The following is a 19,809-nucleotide window of genomic DNA, read 5'->3' as shown; positions in this document are numbered from 1 at the left end:
TCCTCCCATGTACTCCATTCTTGTTTAATGTTTTCCTTATTGTAGATGTGTCAACAAAAATGTTAGCATGTGCCAGAGATTTCTGTAGGTCTTTAGTTGACACTCTGGGATTCTTCTTTACCTCATGCAGCATTCTGCGCTGTGCTCTTGCAGTCATTTTTACAGGACGACCACGCCTAGGGAGAGTAGCAACAGTGCTAAACATTCTCCATTTGTAGACAGTCTGTCTTACCGTGGACACATGAACATCAAGGCTTTTGGAGATACTTTTGTAACCCTTTCCAGCTTCATGCAAGTCAACAATTCTTGATCGTAGGTCTTCTGAGAGCTCTTTTCTGCGAGGCATGGTTCACATCAGACAGTACTTCTTGAAACCAGTAAACCCAAAACAGGTGTGTGTTTTTTAAGGGCAGGACAGCTGTCAGCAACACATCCAATATCATCACACTGATTGGAGTCAAGGTTGGCTTACTCCTGGCTCCAATTAGCTCTGGGAGAAGTCATTAAGCTAGGGCCTCACATACTTTTTCCTCCCTGCACTGTGAATGTTTACATGTTATGTGCAATTAAACCATGGCAACATCTAATGTTTGTGTAGTATTATGTTCAGCAGACTGTGTTCTTCTATTATTGTGACTTAGATGACGTTCAGAGCACATTTTATGCCCAATTCATGCAAAACTCCACGTAATCCCAAGGGGTTCACATACTTTTTCTTGCAACTGTAATTACTATGAGTTCCACAATGGATCACAGTGATTTGCTGCCCACTCCATGGATTTCAGTGGAACATTGGAACATTGTTTTTTTTTAATTGCTTGTGTTTATCCCAAGATCCTGATGACCATTCTACTCATAGTTAACCTATTTCTAAGAAATTAAGCCCATCAGAAAAGGCAAGATAGTTGTCCATGGACAAGCATGGCTGTGTCTGTTCTAAGTGTGGTTGAAGCTATCTGATGTATAACAGAATGTCTGCTGACCACACACATATATCAATTTTGCATGATTTTGTTTAAAATTCAGTCTGAATATGGGCAGTCATGACCCATAATGGTTTCGGTGAAGAATTTCTCAAAGGGATAGGCTTATTGTATGACCATTCGGTGGCCGCTATAAAAATGGGCGGTAGGTTATCCATGTCCTTTCTGGATGGCCATGGCACCAGACAGGGTTGTCCCTATCACCTGGGCTGTTCTCCCTGATGATGGAGCTGACTGCTATGGCCTTACGCATCTCCTCCTCGGTACATGGCATTCAGGTGGGTAGCTTAGAGGAGAAGACGGCCCTTTATGCAGATGATGTGGTATTATTTCTGTACAACCCTGTGACCTCCTTACCACATGCTCTGTCCATCCTAGACCATGTAGCCACTTCCTCTGGTTTAAGGGTTAATTGGCACAAATCCACAGTTAACCCTTTGAGTAAAGAAGTGTGCACATCCCCCTCGTCCACTACACCTCTTCAATGGGTAACTCAAGTGAAGTATTTAGGACTCACTATTACTAATTCAGTATCAGATTTTATCAGATTAAATGTTTCGCCCATTATAACCCACTTTACGCAAAAAAAATTAATGCCTGGAGGAATCTCCCTCTCTCTATGATAGGGAAAGTGAATTTGATAAAAGTGACATTTCTTTCTGCTGTTATATGTCCTGCTGAACTCACCTGTCCAGATTACTAAGACTGTTTTCAGCCTTTGCATGGCCTGATTTCTGAATTCCTCTGGCAAGGTGGTGTCCCGAGACTCCGACTTGGGATTCTACAACAGCCGTGGAAGGAGGAGGCTTAGCTGTGCCAAACTTTTATAAGTGTTTCCTAGCAGGACAACTAGTTTTTTGCCCATAGGTGGCTTACGGGTCCTTTAGATGATACTACAGTGGCCTTATAGGCAGCCATAGTGGACTCCTATTAGACTCTAGCCCACTTGGTGCATAGGGGTCGCAAATCTCCTTATGATCAAACTGTTTCTATGCTATCTGTTCTAAGAGGCTGGATGGTGGCCCATGGGGCCAAATTTGGGGAACCCTCTTCTCCTTCTCCTCATGCTCCCCTCTGGAGAAATCCGAATTTCCCCCATTTTTTTTATGTTCAAGTCCCTTACTGTGTGGACGAGATATGGGGTAAAAAGATATGTAAAATTACTACTAATGGGTCCATGTGGTATTTTAATGAGTTAAAATCCCTGTATCATCTACTTAATAGGCGGTTCTTCCATTATATACAGTTAAGGTCTGCTTATCAGTCGCAATTTGGGTCTACTAGCACCCCCTTCTCTTCATCGGACCTGAAGTGTTTGTTGCGAGATGATGATCTCACTAAGCCCTTATGCACTATTTACAATTTTCTCTTCCCTAATAAATTACTGAGTATGTGTAAGTCTTGGTGGCTGTCAATGGTCCCTGATCTAGATATTGAGGATTGGTAGGATATCTGGGATGCACCTTTCACTAGGCTCATCTTTGCTCATGATTAGCTTAATCGTTAAAAATGTTTGCACCCAATTTATATGACCCCTGCCAAGATTACTAGGATTTTTGGGGTGGCCTCTTCTTCTTACTGGCATTGTTCTGCAGTGGGGGGCAGATTGCATGCTGATCTTTTGGGAATGCCATGCTATACAATTGTATTGGTCCAAGGTCCTTGGGTGTGTTCAGGATGTGGCTACCATACTCCTGTGTCCCACAGTGCGACATTGCCTCTTAAGTTTAGTTGATGACTTAGCCCCCACCAAAGCTGTATGTACATTACTTACCTTGTTATTTTACAATGCCAGGTAGCTTATAGTGTTATCTTGGAAAAAGACCACTGCTCTAGCAGTAGAGTCCTGGAAGGCTTCGGTAAATGAAACCTTACCTCTTTATAAAGCCAGGTATTTGAATGGGGGACACTACACAAATTTGATAAGTTCTGGGGAGGATGGGTAGGCTTCTCTTCTCACAGCATCAGATTAATTGTGTATTCTGTTCTGTGCTGTTTCTCAGGGTCTCTGGCCTTGTTCTGTGCATAATGTAGTTTCTGTGTGACCACTGTTTTTTTTGTTTCCTCACCCATACCAGTTTCTTAGGCTGGGTATAGGGTGTGGATCAGGGGCGGACTGACAACTCATGGGGCCCCTGGGCAATAGGGGATCATGGGGCCCCTGTGTCCTTGCCCAAACTCAAAAATGCCAATGAAAAAGGTACCAGGGGCATCTCATGGGCCCCCTACTGACCCCGGGCCCTTGGGCAGTGCCCGAGTTTCCAAATGGTCAGTCCGCCCCTGGTGTGGATAGATTTCTGTATATAACCTCTGCTGTCATATTGTAGAGAGGTTCCTCTATCCTGATGTCATTTATTGTATGGATACCAGCTGTAACTTTCACAGGCATTGGGGATTTTTTTTTTTGTTTTTTTTGTTTTTTGTCCCCTTGTTGTTTGATTCTTTGTTTAGGTCTGCTTGTCTAATTGTGGCCTGGCAGTTCTGGTTTTCTGTTATGTATTGTATGTTTCATTGAAAAGAAATAAAGAGAATTAATAAATAAATAAATAAAAATTCAGCCTGAATTTCAATCATATTTGTAAGCAATTTATTTTGATTTTCCACATTTGCAGCTTTTTTCTTTTCACATCTAATCATTATCCCAATTAACAGTCTCATTAACAAGCATTTAAAAACAAAATCTTCATTTAATTGATTTAGTTCAGTATGCTATAAAAGACAAGAAAATATAATTAACTGTACCAAACATACTACAGTACACCCCCATTGCAGATTATAGTAATTTTCTGACATGTACATTTGCTTCTTTTTAAGGCTAACCTCAATAAAAGCATTTCCAGCTTCAAAGCTGTCAAGTCAAGTTAGTGGTGACCAGGTATACAAACAAATCAGGGATTTAATATCCCCCCTGATCTGAACTAGTGGCTTAGAAGACATCTGGGATCTAAAGGATCACTGCTGGTGTCACTACTATTACATAAGGGACTTATCAGCCCCCTTGATAGTAGCAAAAAGAAAAAAAAGCAAAAACATTAAAAAAAATAGTAAAATAATAAAAAAAAAAGAAATACACCCTCCCAACAAACACATACACAAATACTTAGACAAAACCCCAATACGCTAGATGAAGAAGAATAACTTTAGGACCATCATTTCAGTTTAATGTTCAATTAATTTTTAATGTGTCACCTATATATAATTTTGATTATCTTAGTTTTTTTGCCGTTTTGCAGCAGAAATTTTTGTTCAGTCAACAGTCTGTGTAAGCCAATTGCCATATAATATGAACCTATAAACCTAAACACTTTCAAATTGTATGCAATCAGTTAGGCACTTGCACTACATAGTTGATGGTAAATCTAAAGGAAATTGAACAAGAAAATTGTATAATGTGCAGCCAGCTTTACTGTATCTTACCATCCACCCAGGATGGTTGTTGAACTACAGCGATTGTACTGGAAACTGAAAAATTATGTACTGATTTAACCAGTTCCCAGATATAGCCAAAAGACGGCTACAGCACGGTTGTCTACTTCTGGGACAACGTCCATGGACGTCATTCCAGAACAGGCCCCAATGCCACCGGTGATCTCTGTGATACCATAAAAGGCCAATTACGGCGGCCTTTTACCACGTGATCAGCTGTGTCCAATGACACAGCAGATCACCAGGTAAATACAGTTGCTGGTTATCGGCTGCACTTTCCTCACGCTATCATACCTGTGTCCGTCAGTGCTGCCCACTTGTACCCATTAGTGCCACCCACCTGTGCCCAGCAGTGCCACCCACTGTGCCTATCAGTGCCACCCATCGGTGCTGCCGATCAGTGCCACCCATCAGTGCCCATCAGTGCCGCCAATCATTGCCGCCTATCAGTGCCAGCTCATCAATGCCGCCTATCAGTGCCTATCAGTGCTGCCTATCTGTGCCACCTCATCAGTGTCCATCAGTGCTGCCTGTTAGTGCTCATCAGTGATGCCTATCAGTTCAGCCTCATCAATGCACATCAGTGATGGAGAAAAATTACCTGTTTGCAAAATTTTATAATAGAAACAAAGAAAACCTTTTTTTAAAAACATTTTTGTTTATAGCGCAAAAAATAAAACACCAAGTGGCGATTAAATACCACCAAAAGAAAGCTCTATTTGTGTGAAAAAAATTATAACAATTTCATATGGGTACAATGTTGCATGACCGCGCAACTGTCATTCAAAGTGCGACAGCGCTGAAATCTGAAAATTGGCCTGGGCAGGAAGGGATTAGAAGTTACAGCGCTGACCTGTGTTTCAGAACTTATATACATATCTGGGGTTCCTGCAGCTGGGATAATAGGAGAAAATTATTAAGTGAAACTATTTGTAATAGTATTAATTATATTAAATACTTAAAGTAGAATTTCACTCCCAAAAGTGAGTTAGTTCTGCTTTAACACTTTTCCCCTCACCAAGCATGAATGTAGGATTTTTTTTTGTTCGTTTTTTTCTATCTTTTTTTTCCTATTTGTTCATTTTTAACCCCCCCCCCCAGCCAGAGTGATGTCTATCTGGTCCATCAGCCTTCTGGGATACTTCCCTCCCAGAAACCTGCAGGATCTGCACACACAGCAGTCCAGATAACAGGCTGGGGTGAGTCCAGTGCATCATCAGAGCTGGCTGCCTACACTCAGAAGCAGCCAGTTGAAGATGGCAGTGAAGGACCTTATGGGTGGCATCCAAACAGATCACAGTGGGACAACGCTGGATTCGCTGTGCAGGTGAGTATGTGCTTTGAAGAGCACTGCAGCACTACAGGTAAGTGGAAAAAAAACATGTGGGGGAAAGGGGGAGGGGGGGAGTTGAGTACCACTTTAGGAATGAAACAAAACAATTTTTTGGCATTCTGTCCATTGCTCTACATATTTAAAAAATCAAAGGCATTAAAAGGTTGAGTAAACTGATGCATACCAAAACGGCAAACTTTGGTTTGGTCATAAAGGTTTTGATCACGTCAGGACTGGAAAGGGTTGAAATACCTTCCTACTCCTAAGGTGACTACATCAGTTTTCTTTTTTGCAGTATGATAAAATAGGCCCAGATCCTTCCAGAATTCAAGTGTCTTTGTTAATACAATGTTATCAGCTTTCCCAGCTACCTTCTGTGAAATACAGGACACCTCCCACTATGTAATGGACACACAGAGCTGGCTTCGTAGTAAGCATTCATGTGTGCTTCCATAGCAAGTGGCTTGCTATGGGGGCACTCGGCAGGAGGGGAGAAGCAAGGGGCGCTGGCAAGAGGACCCGGGAAGATGAGGACGGGGCTGCTCTGTGCAAAACCATTACACAGAGCAGGTAAGTGTGACATGCTTATTATTTAAAGAAAGAAACAATGATTTCTAATCACTTTAATGAGGACTTCATTTAATATAAACAGGATGTAGAATTTATAATATATCGGAAACATATTGTAGAGATTACTCTACTATGTTTTCCCTAACCCCATTAGTCTATTTGTAACCAACATTCCAATAATCAAAGTCAAACATTTAAAAAAAAAGTGGCAGAAAATGAATTTTAAGATTTCCAAGAAAATATTTTTTTATTGAAGCAGTTAGAGAGGCAAATAAAAACAATATCTTGGCACTGACAATGAAGAACTGATTCCACCGACACATTGTAAGCCTACAAATGCGTATTGATTTTTATAATGTCATATGATATAAAACAAAATTTTAAACCTTATTTTTTTTAATCAATTTTTAAATCTAGGGTTGAACGGGTCCTTGAAGGTGGGAATTTGCATAGGACCACCACCATGATGGGTTGCAGATGTAAAGCCTGGATTAAAGACAGTTAGCTGCTAAAGCACTGTGTATCATTAACAATTGCCATTTTTTTTATAGATAATACACTTTTCACCTTTTTTATCATTCATTTTTGCATCTCAGCTCTGCTGATATCCTGCAGCCTTTTCATTGCCACTTCCTGTCTACATGCACAACAGACCACATTAAGTGACATAATTTTTGGAGACCAAAAGAAGAGATGTTTAGTAATATCCATTGCACTATCCATGAGAAATATGCAAAACTAGCTGCTAAATAAGTTATATACAGTATGCTAATGATGTCCAGTGGAAGAGACATTTTCCACTCTAGCTACACCCCAAAACCTGTAACATCTTACTATACAAATACACCTCAGTAATGGGGCAATACACTTTTCCTGGGTCAGTCATCTAAGAGGGCCACATAAACCACAGATGACAAACTGCTAGCTTACACTGTAAGCATTTATATCTGAAGTGGTACGGCTGTTTCTTTGTGCTGTTGCTGAATTACCCATAACTGCAGATTTTCTCTGACATGTGGTGCTATGGAGATGCATTAAAGCTCAGTAACTCTGTGAGTGCCAGAGACATGTTTGCAGAGCTCGCATTAAAGAAAGCAGAGTATATAACAGGATTGCTAACAATGTGTTACTTCTACTGACAATGAGTGCAACTTCCCAGTAGATGCAAATATTCTATAATCAGCTTGGAGACTATACAGTTGTGCTCAAACGTTTGCATACCCTTGGAGAATTGTATACAGTATGTACAATTTTAAAAAAACATGAGTGAGCAGGCAAAACATATTGCTTATGGGATTCATATTCAACTGTAGGTCATAACAGAATGGCACAATCATAAAACAAAACATGGCATCAAGTAAACAAATCAAATGATCGTTCTAAAATCTGCATACCCTCAGTTCTTAACACTCTGTATTATCCTCTTTAGCATCAATGACAACATGCAGTCCTTTGTAATAGTTGTCTATGAGGCCCCAAATTCTTGCAGGTGGTATAGCTGCCCATTCATCTTGGCAAAATGCTTCCAGGTCATGCAAAGTCTTGCATGAACCACACGTTTGAGATCTCCAAGAGTGGCTCAATGATATTAAGGTCAGGAGACTGTGATGGCCACTCCAGAACCTTCACCTTTTTCTGCTGTGACCACTGGAGGGTCAACTTCGCCTTGTGCTTAGGTAAATTGTCATGCTGGAAAGTCCAAGAGCATTCCATGCGCAAATTGTCTGCCACTATTTTCTGATAACATTTGGCATTCATCTTGCCATCAATTTCACAAGATTCACCGTGCCTTTAGAACTCACACACCCACGAGCCACCACCATGCTTCACAGTGGGGATAATATTCTATAGCTATAGACCTTGTTGACCCCTCTCCAAACATAAAGCTTGTGTTGGGCATATTATACCAAGGCTTTTTTGTGGCATTGACACAGTAAAAGTTTCTTTCTGGCAACTCGACCATGCAACTCATTTTTGTTCAAGTATCATCATACCTATTAGTCCTTCATTGCACAATATATGAAATTTAGATAGATTATGGTAAGTGTTTGGCTGTCTATGGAACAGGACACATGCAGGCACGTTCATTGCTGGTAACATATCCGTCACTGTCATTGGCAGGAATATTCGCAGCAACACAGATCAAACACTTCAGATGTGCACACAATACTGATAAATGTATTGTACAGATGTGCACTGTGTGATGCCTGAAAAGAGAATTGAACTCTTGCCAGTTACACAGCCAAAAAAGATGCCACCTAACTAAATGTCCTGCCTCAGTTGATGTCTAGCATTGGTATAACAATCTGCCACTTTGCATGTGACTGTTGCCAAGAAAAGAAAGAACCTCCAGTGATCAGAGGTTTCATACAGAAGGTTTTCCTTGAAACAGAGTACGTTTCAACAATATTTTGTGGGGAAAATGAATGAAACAAAGAGTGATTATTACGTGGTGTCTTACTATCTCTCTTTCTCTTTATTGCTTTCTAGATAACGTTATGGATTTAGGACTGGCTAATGACAAAACCTCCCAGGATCTCTCATATACAGGTACATTCCAGCCAGGTAATAAAACTGTCACCTACCTGGGCAAATTCTCCTTTGACTCTCCCTCCAACTGGTGCCAAGAAAATATAATAAGCTTGATGAGCGCTGGCATCCTTGGTGTGCCAACATCCCAAGCCAACGGTGCAGGTGGGGGAGGAAGTAGTGGAGGGAATGGAGGCATCATGGGTCAAACGCAAAGTGATGTGGAGTCAATGTTCCACAATCTTCCACCTTATTCTAGTTGTGGGGACCTGTACCATGATCAGGTGGGCTTTCAAGGAGGCAGTATGACCCCCTACTCCTCCCAAGAGTACTCGTCTACCAAACAGAGCTTAGACTCTACTGTTTTTCCTATGATACCAGACTACAACTTGTTTCACCACAACACTGAGATACCCACAGTAGATCAAAAGCCTTTCCAAAACATGGAGGCCATGCGGGTTAATCCACCACCCATAACTCCACTGGAAACCATCAAAGCATTCAAAGAGAAGCAAGTCTTGCCCAGCTTTGGGGGCATGAGTCATCAACCCCCACTTACCCTTAAACCAATCCGCCCAAGGAAATATCCTAACCGTCCTAGCAAGACGCCACTCCATGAGAGGCCCCATGCTTGTCCAGCTGAGGGCTGTGATAGGCGCTTTTCACGCTCAGACGAGCTGACTCGCCACCTGCGTATTCACACTGGACACAAACCCTTTCAATGCCGTATATGCATGAGGAGCTTTAGCCGATCTGACCACTTAACTACCCACATCCGTACTCACACAGGAGAGAAGCCCTTCGCTTGTGACTTCTGTGGACGCAAGTTTGCACGCAGCGATGAGAGAAAACGGCATGCCAAGATACACCTTAAACAGAAGGACAAGAAAGGGGTTGAAAAAGCAGGCTGCTCACCGTCAGTTTCTGGGGCACCAGCTGTTACCACATGTGCCTGAGTTTTTATCTGAATGGACTTTATTCAAGGGGCTGGAGGAGAATGCATTATGTACTGTACCTACAATCTTTTGAAATGTTTCTCTACAGACCCTTTGTTCTGGTTATTACTCAACTAAAGGAGACCTGCAATGTATGTCTCCCCTAACAGATATACTTCTCATGATCTGCAGAGCACAACGCAACTTTCTAGCTAAGCTTCACACTTGGCGCCACTGCTCCTTCTTCAGGTTCCATTTTGAAGCATTAACACACTCTTGCTAAAGACCTCCAGCTACCCTTGACATTCTAGGTATCTTATTCTTGGAAACATTTCTTTAAAGCTGGCCACATAAGCTATGATCTGAATGCTCAATAAATTAAATATCAAAAAAAACAAATACAGTTTTAAATGCGAACACCACAAAAATTTAATTTAATCTAAGATAAGAAAAGTTTGAATGCTTTGTGTAGGAAGATTGGAAGATAACTATGACAGTTAAGAACAAGCATATGTGGCCAGCTTTACAGTATGGGTTTACCTGCAGATCATCTCTTTGCTTGCCTACATCTAAACCACATGACTTGTACAGCCTCAATCTACATACCTAATTGTAATGTATGTGCTAGAATGCTGAGAATTTGGGGACACACGGGTCTCAGGGTACTTGGATTTGGTAAAGGCAAATCCTTAAAGTTTGAGGCAGGGTCACAATTTGCTGCTATAGCAAGATATTCTTCTGCTGCTATGTCCAAATGTTAAACCCTCATGTGCCTGCTGTCTATGTTCTGCCCCTTTCCTCCTCCTGCGGTCATCATCTTCATAGTATCACATCTATCTTCGCACATTCATTTCTTTGTGAGGTTTTTTCTTATCATTCTCTTGCTTTTCCATCCCCCTCCTCTCAGTCTTTTTCCCTCCCGTACATGCTCCCCCCTGATTTCTTTTCAGCGTCTGTCACACAGTTTTATTAGGGAAAAAAAACAACTACAGCTTGAGTCAGTGTGTGTGTGAAAATGTGTGCGCATGATTACATACGGCCAGGTTTCATTGTCCTAAGCTCAGACTGATCGCAATGAAAGAATATCAGGTCTATATAGATTTTTTTTTCCTTTCTTTAAACCAAAGAACTAGCCAATCCTGCTGCAACTGGGTTGGGATTTATGGAAACATACTCAGCCCATAAGTGTGAAGTTTAATTGAGGGTCCAATCAAAGATTTGACTTGAATTCCCAGGACACAGCACTCTGAGCCAACTTTCTCAGAGCATGTGTTCCAGTCCTATTTTTTTCTTCCCTTATGTCAGTCTATTTTTTGCATTCTGATTTCTCTTCTTAAGTAAGTAAGGGACATTTAAAGCAATTTTAACGTTTCACACCCAAGCATTTGCAAACAAGGCCACAGAGACACAGGCACTTTTGTTTGGATGGGCTCCAAATACAATATTATGTGAATCAAAAAAAAAAAAAGAAGAAAAAAAGACATGCTATGTTCTGAAATCCTTAAATACAGCAAGAAAATTGAAGTAAATCTGAGAATTACCCAACACTACTATTGAAAAAATGTGCAGGAAAAGTTCATTCACAACACAAAGGTTTAGTTACACCCTTAAACAGCAGCTCCACCTAACTTTTCTAGCTTATCCTGACTACTATAAAAATTAGTTCACATGTTGGTTTTCCATGTGATCCTGGTTCCCCTAAGCTATAGCCATGTGGAAGGGGCTGGCTAGACAAACTTTATTGCTAACAAATCACTTTAATAGGTCTAAACCTTTCTAATATATATAAGAAACCAATGCATCATTCAATACCCCCCAAGAATTTAAATATCAGAGAGTTGATTTTAGGGGTTCATATAGTGGACCTCTTTAGACCCAATCTTTATACAGAAATCAGTGTCTGTCATCTGATTGGGCTGAGAATGTTTTCTTTTGCCTATGAACACTTTACAAATCTTGGAGACATTGATGGAAAATTTATCACCTAAAAAGTCACCTGGCAAAGCATACAAACATGTCTATGGAAAGACCTAACTGTGAAAATCAGTGTTATAATGACCACATTCAATTAAACAAAACGTGCTCACAACAGACAACTGAAGCTGAAGTCCAGAGATGATATATTTTGCATACTTATATTGGGCCAACTTGGCATTTGTTATGCATATGTGATATCCAATCAGCTTCTGTAGAAGCTGTAAATCCCCATACAGTCTAGGCTACTACAGTGAGAGCTGCAAACTTCAAGGTGCTGTGCTGAGTGGTTACCCTTCTGATAGTAACCACAGGGGGTCACTCACTTCTCATAGCTACTGTTCAGAGAACGCCTTGGATTTTTCTCATTGAATTCAAAGTGTTCTCTGATTGGACTAGGTGGAGAGGAGGGGTGGGGCTGAGCAAGCAACCCTCTGTGGTTACTGTGCAGAAGAGCAGTACTCAGCATGGCACCCAGAAGACTGCTGCTATTACTGGAGTAGCTCAGGCTACTACAGTGATTTACAGTTCAACAACAAAGGACATTCAGTTATCATATATGCACAACAAGCTGGCACAATGTAAGTATTAAAAAATCATCCCTGGAGTTCAGCATTAATAAACATTTAGTATTGAAGTGGTAGAATGGGATTTTTGTACTCATAAATAATTTCTTTAGAGACAGTTGGGGTGTATTGCAGCTTACAGGAGGATTTGGATACTGGCACAAAAGCAGTGACAGGTCTAATATAACCCTTCCCACTCCCAGCATGCCTCGGAATGTAGAGAAGCAGTAATAGGGGTAAGATCACAAAAGTTGGGGGGGGGGGGAGTGGGACCTATGTCCCTCAGTAAACTCCAAAAAAACAGATTTTACAGTAAGTACAAATATACTATTTTCTTTTCTTGTTCATTAAGGGACAGAGAATTCAGAGAGAATATGGATGTCTAAAAGCATTTCAACTAAGGGACAGGCAACAGTAACACTAAAAGGCCCACATAACAAAAGAACTGAGGGCAGCCTCCAGCTTAAAGATCTCTCTTAATGTGATAATAAAGCATGGGATTATTTAACCTGAAATGAAAAAAGATGTTATATCTACCTGTTCTGTGTAAGGTTATTCCACAAAGTGGCCCTTACCTTCTCTTCCGGGTTTCCCCGCCGGCACTGTCTGCTCCTCCTCTCCTGAGCGTGACCCCAGAGCAAGCCAGGTGTTATGGTGGCACACATGCCGGCAGGCTTCAAAGCTGGGCTGTGTGCCTCCATAGACACACACAGCCCTGCACAAACATGCCCCTTGCCCCCTCCTCACTGGATTTGATTGGCAATCAATGGCACTGCTATCAGTCTGTCCTCTGAGAGCTGGAAGAAAGACCAACGATGCTACAGAAGGGTACAGCGCTTGATCAAGAGATGACCAAATTAAGTATTTGGGGGGGGGGACAAACAGAAAAATGAAGTTTTTTTTACATTAATGCATTTAATGCATTAAATTAAAAACCCTTTTGACTTTAGAACAACTGCCTAAAACTTTAGAACTCTGCCTGAAGCTGGACATCCACTGAAGAGAAACAGCTGCTTTTTGCCAAAAAGCCCCCAAAACACTGACAAATCTTGTAGCAAGAGCTTTAACAGGATTCTTAAGACTTTAAAGTGTCACTAAACCCACATCATAAAACTATCAATAAATGCTGTATTTCATGCTGTTCATACTCACTCAGTCACTATGAGATTTGTTTTCTGTGTTCTGCAAAAACCTGGTTGATCCTTCTGCTCTCTATTGCCTCCTTCCGTTCATGACCCCAGTTAACTAGGGATTTTGCAGCTGTAGTGGCAACTCTGCACATGCTCAGTTTTCAGTGAAGTTCTATGCTGAGCATTTCCTCCCTATCACATCTGAGCAGCCCATGTGACTATAGAGTCACACATGTGGGCGTATACACAGTGAAAAATTACAGCCCACTCCCTATCTCCTCCTCCATGCCCACTAACCAGCTAAACACAATGAGGGGCGGGGTATTACAGATAAAATAAGCAGAAGGTGATACCTCCATTAATCTAAGGCACAGGCTGGAGGGGTGTGGCACAGCCTGTGACTGACAGAAATCTGTCCACACCATGTTATTTTCACAAAACAATAAAGATTTGAATTCAAATATACTGTATATTTGTATGCCAATTTCAAATAGTTTATTGATATTATTTATTTTCACTTTGTATTTCAAAGGCTGTTTTTTTTTTATTTTGAACATGTGACCGGCAGCAGAGGACTAGCAGCTCCTCCTGCTTATGTTTCCCTGCAGACAGGCTGGGAAAGATCTGAGTCATGTGACAGCTGTAGGAATTTTGTTTTTAAATTAAAATAGTTACAGTGCCATCATCCACATACAGAAATAGAAGGGAAATTGTAAATTAAGCAGTGTGTGTTTAATATCACTTTAAGCTTGGATGAAGAGCTGGCTGCCTTTTACAGATGACAAAAGGAAAGCCAGTCTTTCCAAATAAAGCAGTGGCTGGTAGGTTAACCAGTAGACCACAAACTACATTCAGACAGTGAGAAGAAATTTCTTTCTGATGTACAGAGCAGGACAGAGTGTCAGAATAACAGTGTCCTGATTAATACGAACTGCCAAAACCTTAGGAATTAAGGAAACTCTGGGTGTTAACACCACCTTATCTTAGTGTAAGACCAGAAAGGGTTCTTTACAAGATGAACCTGCCAGCTCAGACATGTGCCTCGTAAAGCTTATGACGATAAGGAAGCCACCTTGTGAATAAGGATGGAAAAAGGGATAAAATGGCTAGTAAATGGTTAGTAAAACAGTTCTCAATAGAGAAAAGGCATCCATTCTCCTAGGACACTAGCAAAATCCGAGGCATGCTGGAGATGGGGTGCGGGGTTTTCTCCTCTAGGCTCCAGTAAACCCCGGTTGTCTCAGAATCCTGTGTACCTTAATGAACAAGAAAGAAATCAGATTTACAATAAATGTGCATCGGTAAGAGAACAAATGATCCCAAAGATTAAGCACCAAGGGACAGAATGAAATACGTTGGGGCATGGCCTGGAGTCCAGGCTGAGGCTGCCATTCATCTTACTTCATGCACATGGGTCTGCTAGTTTCCCAGTGTAATCTATTCAACTTTCAGATTCAGCTATATAACCTGAATGGATAAAGATAATGATGACTTACAAATTAAACGTTTTAGTGTATATGCAGCTTTCTTCCTCTGTTACCACCATCACTTTGGAGACTTTAAAATCACTTTACAAAAAAGGCAAACCTATGATGTGGATAATACACTAAGTATGAGCCTTCATGCTAACAGCAATGAAACTAGCATTTCACCAGTGTGCTGTCACAGAGAACAGTTATTACTAATAGCAGTTACACCACAAGCTCCATTCAACTAAATGCTGAACAAAGCTCTTATCTGGAATGTCATGAACAGCAAAGACCATTGTGTGTACAAAGCCCAACATCCCAAAACTACTCCATCTTGCACAATTACTTACTGTTATGCTAATGATATGTTTGTCTAGCAATCTTCTAAAGATGTTTTCTTTTCTAGTGTCTATTATCAACTAACCAGGAGAAGCACTGCAATGCTATAATAAAGCACATGCAATACATTATTTTTACAACTTGTACTTGATTTTGAAAAATTACATACAAACATACCAGCTTGGTTACAGACTCCATGATGGAATCTGTTTGCCAATGAAGTGGGTTAAGTGTACCATTCAATGTGAGAGATTGAATTCACATAAAATTACAGGTAGATCTAATAGCTTTATGCATTCTTCTCCCTTTCCACTTCAGTTTCTGTCATTTTCTCATCTCGATTCACTCCCCTAATTTCTTTCCTCGCTACATTCTCCTTGTCACTAATACCCTCTCCACTTTCTGTCATTCTCCCTCCTCCCCTGATCTTCCTCCCTGTGCTTCAGCCCTTTTTATAAAATGACATGAGTTTGTCACTTTGAGATGAGTGGGGTGGGGGCAGGTTTGGGGGTGAGCCACCCTACCTCTTTCTTGCATGTCTCTGCATGACAGGACTAAAAATGAAATCCTTTTTCTAATGACTTTTTGCTGCTATGTTAAAATTGCAAGAAAAAAAAATACTTCACCCCTTTACTGCCAGCACACAGGTACAACCAAATAAACTGATGCACTTACTTTGTATTAAACACATATTACATATGCAGGTAGACAGCGCCAAATGTCTGGAAAAAATCATTGTGCTGCATAAAGACCAAGGCTCCTTAGTAGGGATATAATAAGCAACTGCTTACCCGGTTACTAGACAGTCATCTTTTCACTCACGAAATAATAGAAAGGTCGTAATAAAAGCTCTGCATTGAATGTTAGCTGTCTAGTAATCTACAGCTGCCACACAAAAGAGTATATCATCTAAGATTTATGGGAATATTGCAGTTTTTCATACCAGCGGTAATTTAAAATGTTTTTTTCTTCAAGCTGCAAAAAAATTATTATTAGCATAAACAAAAGTTTGATGCTTTCATTCACATCACATAACAGCCATTGGGGTTTATTTACTAAAACTGGAGAGTGCACAAACTGGTGCAGCTCTGCATAGACACCAGTCAGCTTCCAGGTTTTATTGCCAAAGCTTAATTGAATATACAGAAGTTAGAAGCTGATTGGCTGCCATGCACAGTGGCACCAGATTCAACACTATCCAGTTTTAGTAAATCAACCCCATTGTGTCTGTGGATATCAATGCATATATCTGATTGACTATTCTTGGAAGAATAGTCCAAATGGCTTGGGGATGTCTAACACTCTCTACCCATTGTACACACATGCTCATTTCACCAATATAATCATGCATGTTTAGGTTCACATCATTTAAATCTTCCTTCAGTGTTCTGAATGTAGATGTAATGGAAGATTAAAGTGGCATGACTAGCCTGCACCTCATTAACAAAGCAGAAAGACCTGTTTCAGGTCTATCTGCACCACCTGCGTCAATGTCTATTTCACAGTCAACAAGCAGCTCTCCTGCTCTCTATGCTGTGTCTGAGTTTAGAAGAGTGGCACAGGTTTTATGCCTGTGCCACTCTTTGATAATCCCCTCCCAATGAGTCAATTTTCTCAAAATTTCTGAAAATAAATTTGTACATTTGTGGACAGTAGACATATTGTCCTTGATTTACTAAAGTTTCTACTGAAGGTAGAGATGTACACCTGCATTCACTTCAAACATCCAATCACGTAAAAAAGAACCTGTATAAACAACTGAAAGTTTTAGGCAAACACTTATAGCTTTACTAATTCAGGCCCATAGAGCAGTGTAGCTACACAAAAAATTTAGCAAGTACTGTAAGTGTATTCGTAGACATACTGACATGGCAACAAAGCCATCTTAAGCAAAAATAAAAGAGACAGATAATAGAAACAAGTTAACTATTAAAACAGTTATTACATTTGTCAGAAAGACAAACATATACACTAAATGCAGCCCTTTGCTTGCCTTCATCCAGCTCTTGGGGCACTATTACTCCCACTGACATTAATATTGGGGCCACTGATTCCAACAATGGGGCATAATTCCTGCCACTGACACCAAAGGTGGGGCACTATTCCTCCTACTGATAACAATGATGGGGCACTTTTCCTTCCATTGACACGAAGGATCTGGCACTATTCCTCCCACTGACACCAATAACGGGGTACTATTCTTCTCACAGATACCAATGATGGGGCATAATTACCGACTCTAGGACATTTCCTACTCCCACCAGTCAGAGCCTGGCCCCTCTAAAGTCTGATAATAAAACTGGCCATTTGTTTGGAAAGTTTGGTGACCCCAGCCCTAAATAGTGTGTTTAACCATCTCTAGGCAATTTAAACCTTCAATACCTTAAGGGGCACTGTACCAAAGGTTCTCTAATACTCCTAAAACTATAACCATATGTAGGTTTATTCAGAAAAAATGCAAAACCCATAGTAAATAATCTTGAACTGTTTTGAGTTTAGAAAAAAGCTGTTCTGGTTGTCTGCTATAGGTTACTGCACCTCAGTACTTGTCTAAGTGCAGCTCATGGATAAAAATTATCTGTTTGCTTTATTTTCAAACCCATACTGGCAGGGACATAAGATGGTCAACCTGGAGAAGAAAGGAACTGGGAGGAAGGGGAAGCACCAGGGTGCAGCTACTACTCACCAAGATACTGTATAATGAAAGTATTCATAGCTGAGTCATTTATAGCAAATTAAGCGAAATATTGTAGCTGCTGACTTTTAATATAAGGGCACTTATCTGTCCAGGGGTCAAGCAATGTCCTCACCCCAAGCCAATTCCTCAATTCTTCCTTGCAGGCTTCACAACCAGTTCCCTATTATGCATGCACAATGTGCACTGCGCTTTGTGAAAGGGCCACCGTCTTCTGGGACCTGTGAAGTAGTGTCCCAGAAGGCTGCGGGAGTTAGGAGGGGGGCACCGAACTTCAGGCTCAGTTTGCTGCAGTGAACTGACCCGGAAGTGGGAGCGGGTACCTGTCAAAACCAGGTACCTGCCCTCCCCTCCCCCCCATAAAGGGCCAAATGACATGCGGAACTTGCCCTTTTGGGTAAAGTTCCGCTTTAAAAGTTTGTTTATAAACACTTTAATGGTGGACAGAGCCAGCATAGCAAAAGTATTGCATTAATTGGCCTTTTTTGAGACTGATACGGATGCATCAAAGCAGGTAATCAGACCACTAGGCCATTGAGCAGATGTACAGGCCTCTGTGGCAACTATTCTGCTGTAATAATGTAAAAATATGACAGCTGGAATTTGTTATGAGTGATACCTCCACTTTACAGACTACACTAAAATCTTTGAAGATAACACTTTCGTATGGAGAACTGCAAATGCACTTGCTTTCTGTATTCCTTGTATTTTCCTGGTGAATGTCTACAAATTTAGTCATTAGTGAAGGCATTTTGCTCTGGCAGTAAAGGGGTTTGAGGTCATGTACAGTGTCCTTTTTCTATGTAAGCATGTAACAATCTGGAGAAGGAATTATTCAACATGGGACCAGCATTTCCACTCCCATTCCTTATTTATGACACCCATCGTAATAATGATGTTGGTGCCTTTCAGATGGATTTTGAATGTGTTGCACTTTATAGTGGTGTCAAGATTCTGTATATATTGGTGATGATCATTCTGCACTGTATAATGATACTGAGTATCTGTATACACTGACAATGCTGCATTGTATAATGACACTGAGTATCTCTGTACTTTCTACAGGAATTCAAGGTGTAGGTCAAACCTGGCACTGCTTTATGTGCTTACAAGTGTTGATATTTATGGGAGGGGGAATTGCTGCTTTTGTGGGAGACATTTTCCAAAATGTTGGCTGTTTTAATACACGCTTAAATTTTTTTTTGTACAAAGATGTATAAAAGTGAAATCAGATGTCTTCTATATTTTGTGGCTGTTTATATTCCCAGAGATATTTCTATGTACCTTATAATAAGGTGAAAATATATATAATCTTTATTTCCAGGTACAAGTTGCTTGTGTTGATCTCAGGCTGAGAGATTTCAATGCACACCCTCTGTTTGGGACATAGTCTGTCTGATCCCACGTTTTTTATCCCTCTGTAACGTGGATGTGTCAGGCTAATATATAAAAGCATTTCAATTAAGGACTGCCAAAATATACATCTGTGTGTGAGTCTCATTGCTCTGGTGTTTTGCAACTGAAATTGATGTGTGCTGGCTTGGTGAATGGTGCAAAGAAATGGACAAAATGTGTCACAAGTGTGAGAATGTGCTTTAATATAACATAAGTGTTTATATATCATACTATCTACATTTTGGTAATGGTAATACCTACAGATGCACAACAGTGAGCCTCATTTACTGAAGACAACTCTATTGCCTTTAGAGGCCAGTCAGATCCTTCTTTCTTTTTCTAACTCTAAAAATGACAATGCAGATATCAATAATTTGTGGTATGGGCTCTCTTATGGAAGTCATGTATGACCTCTTATGGATAGAAGGAAAGTGTGGGTCACTGGTAAAATAAAAACATGAAAAG

General features: G+C 40.6%; 1 protein-coding gene across 1 annotated transcript in view; it reads left to right on the top strand.

Annotated features, from left to right (window-relative positions):
• Positions 1-19,430, top strand: part of EGR3 (early growth response 3) — a 44,658-nt gene extending 25,228 nt beyond the window's left edge. Inside the window, exon 2 of the mRNA XM_089681513.1 lies at positions 8,803-19,430. Coding sequence (XP_089537639.1) covers positions 8,803-9,797 — 995 coding nt within the window. The 3' untranslated portion in view covers positions 9,798-19,430. The remainder of the gene's footprint in view (positions 1-8,802) is intronic.
• The last annotated feature ends 379 nt before the right edge of the window (positions 19,431-19,809 follow it).

This window comes from Staurois parvus, unplaced genomic scaffold (genome assembly GCF_062004578.1).
Source record: "Staurois parvus isolate SC_StPar_1 unplaced genomic scaffold, SC_StPar_1.0 ptg000269l, whole genome shotgun sequence".
NCBI lineage: Eukaryota > Metazoa > Chordata > Amphibia > Anura > Ranidae > Staurois > Staurois parvus.
The sequence above is the reverse complement of the archived record's forward strand: the minus strand, read 5'-3'. Positions and strand labels throughout refer to the sequence as shown.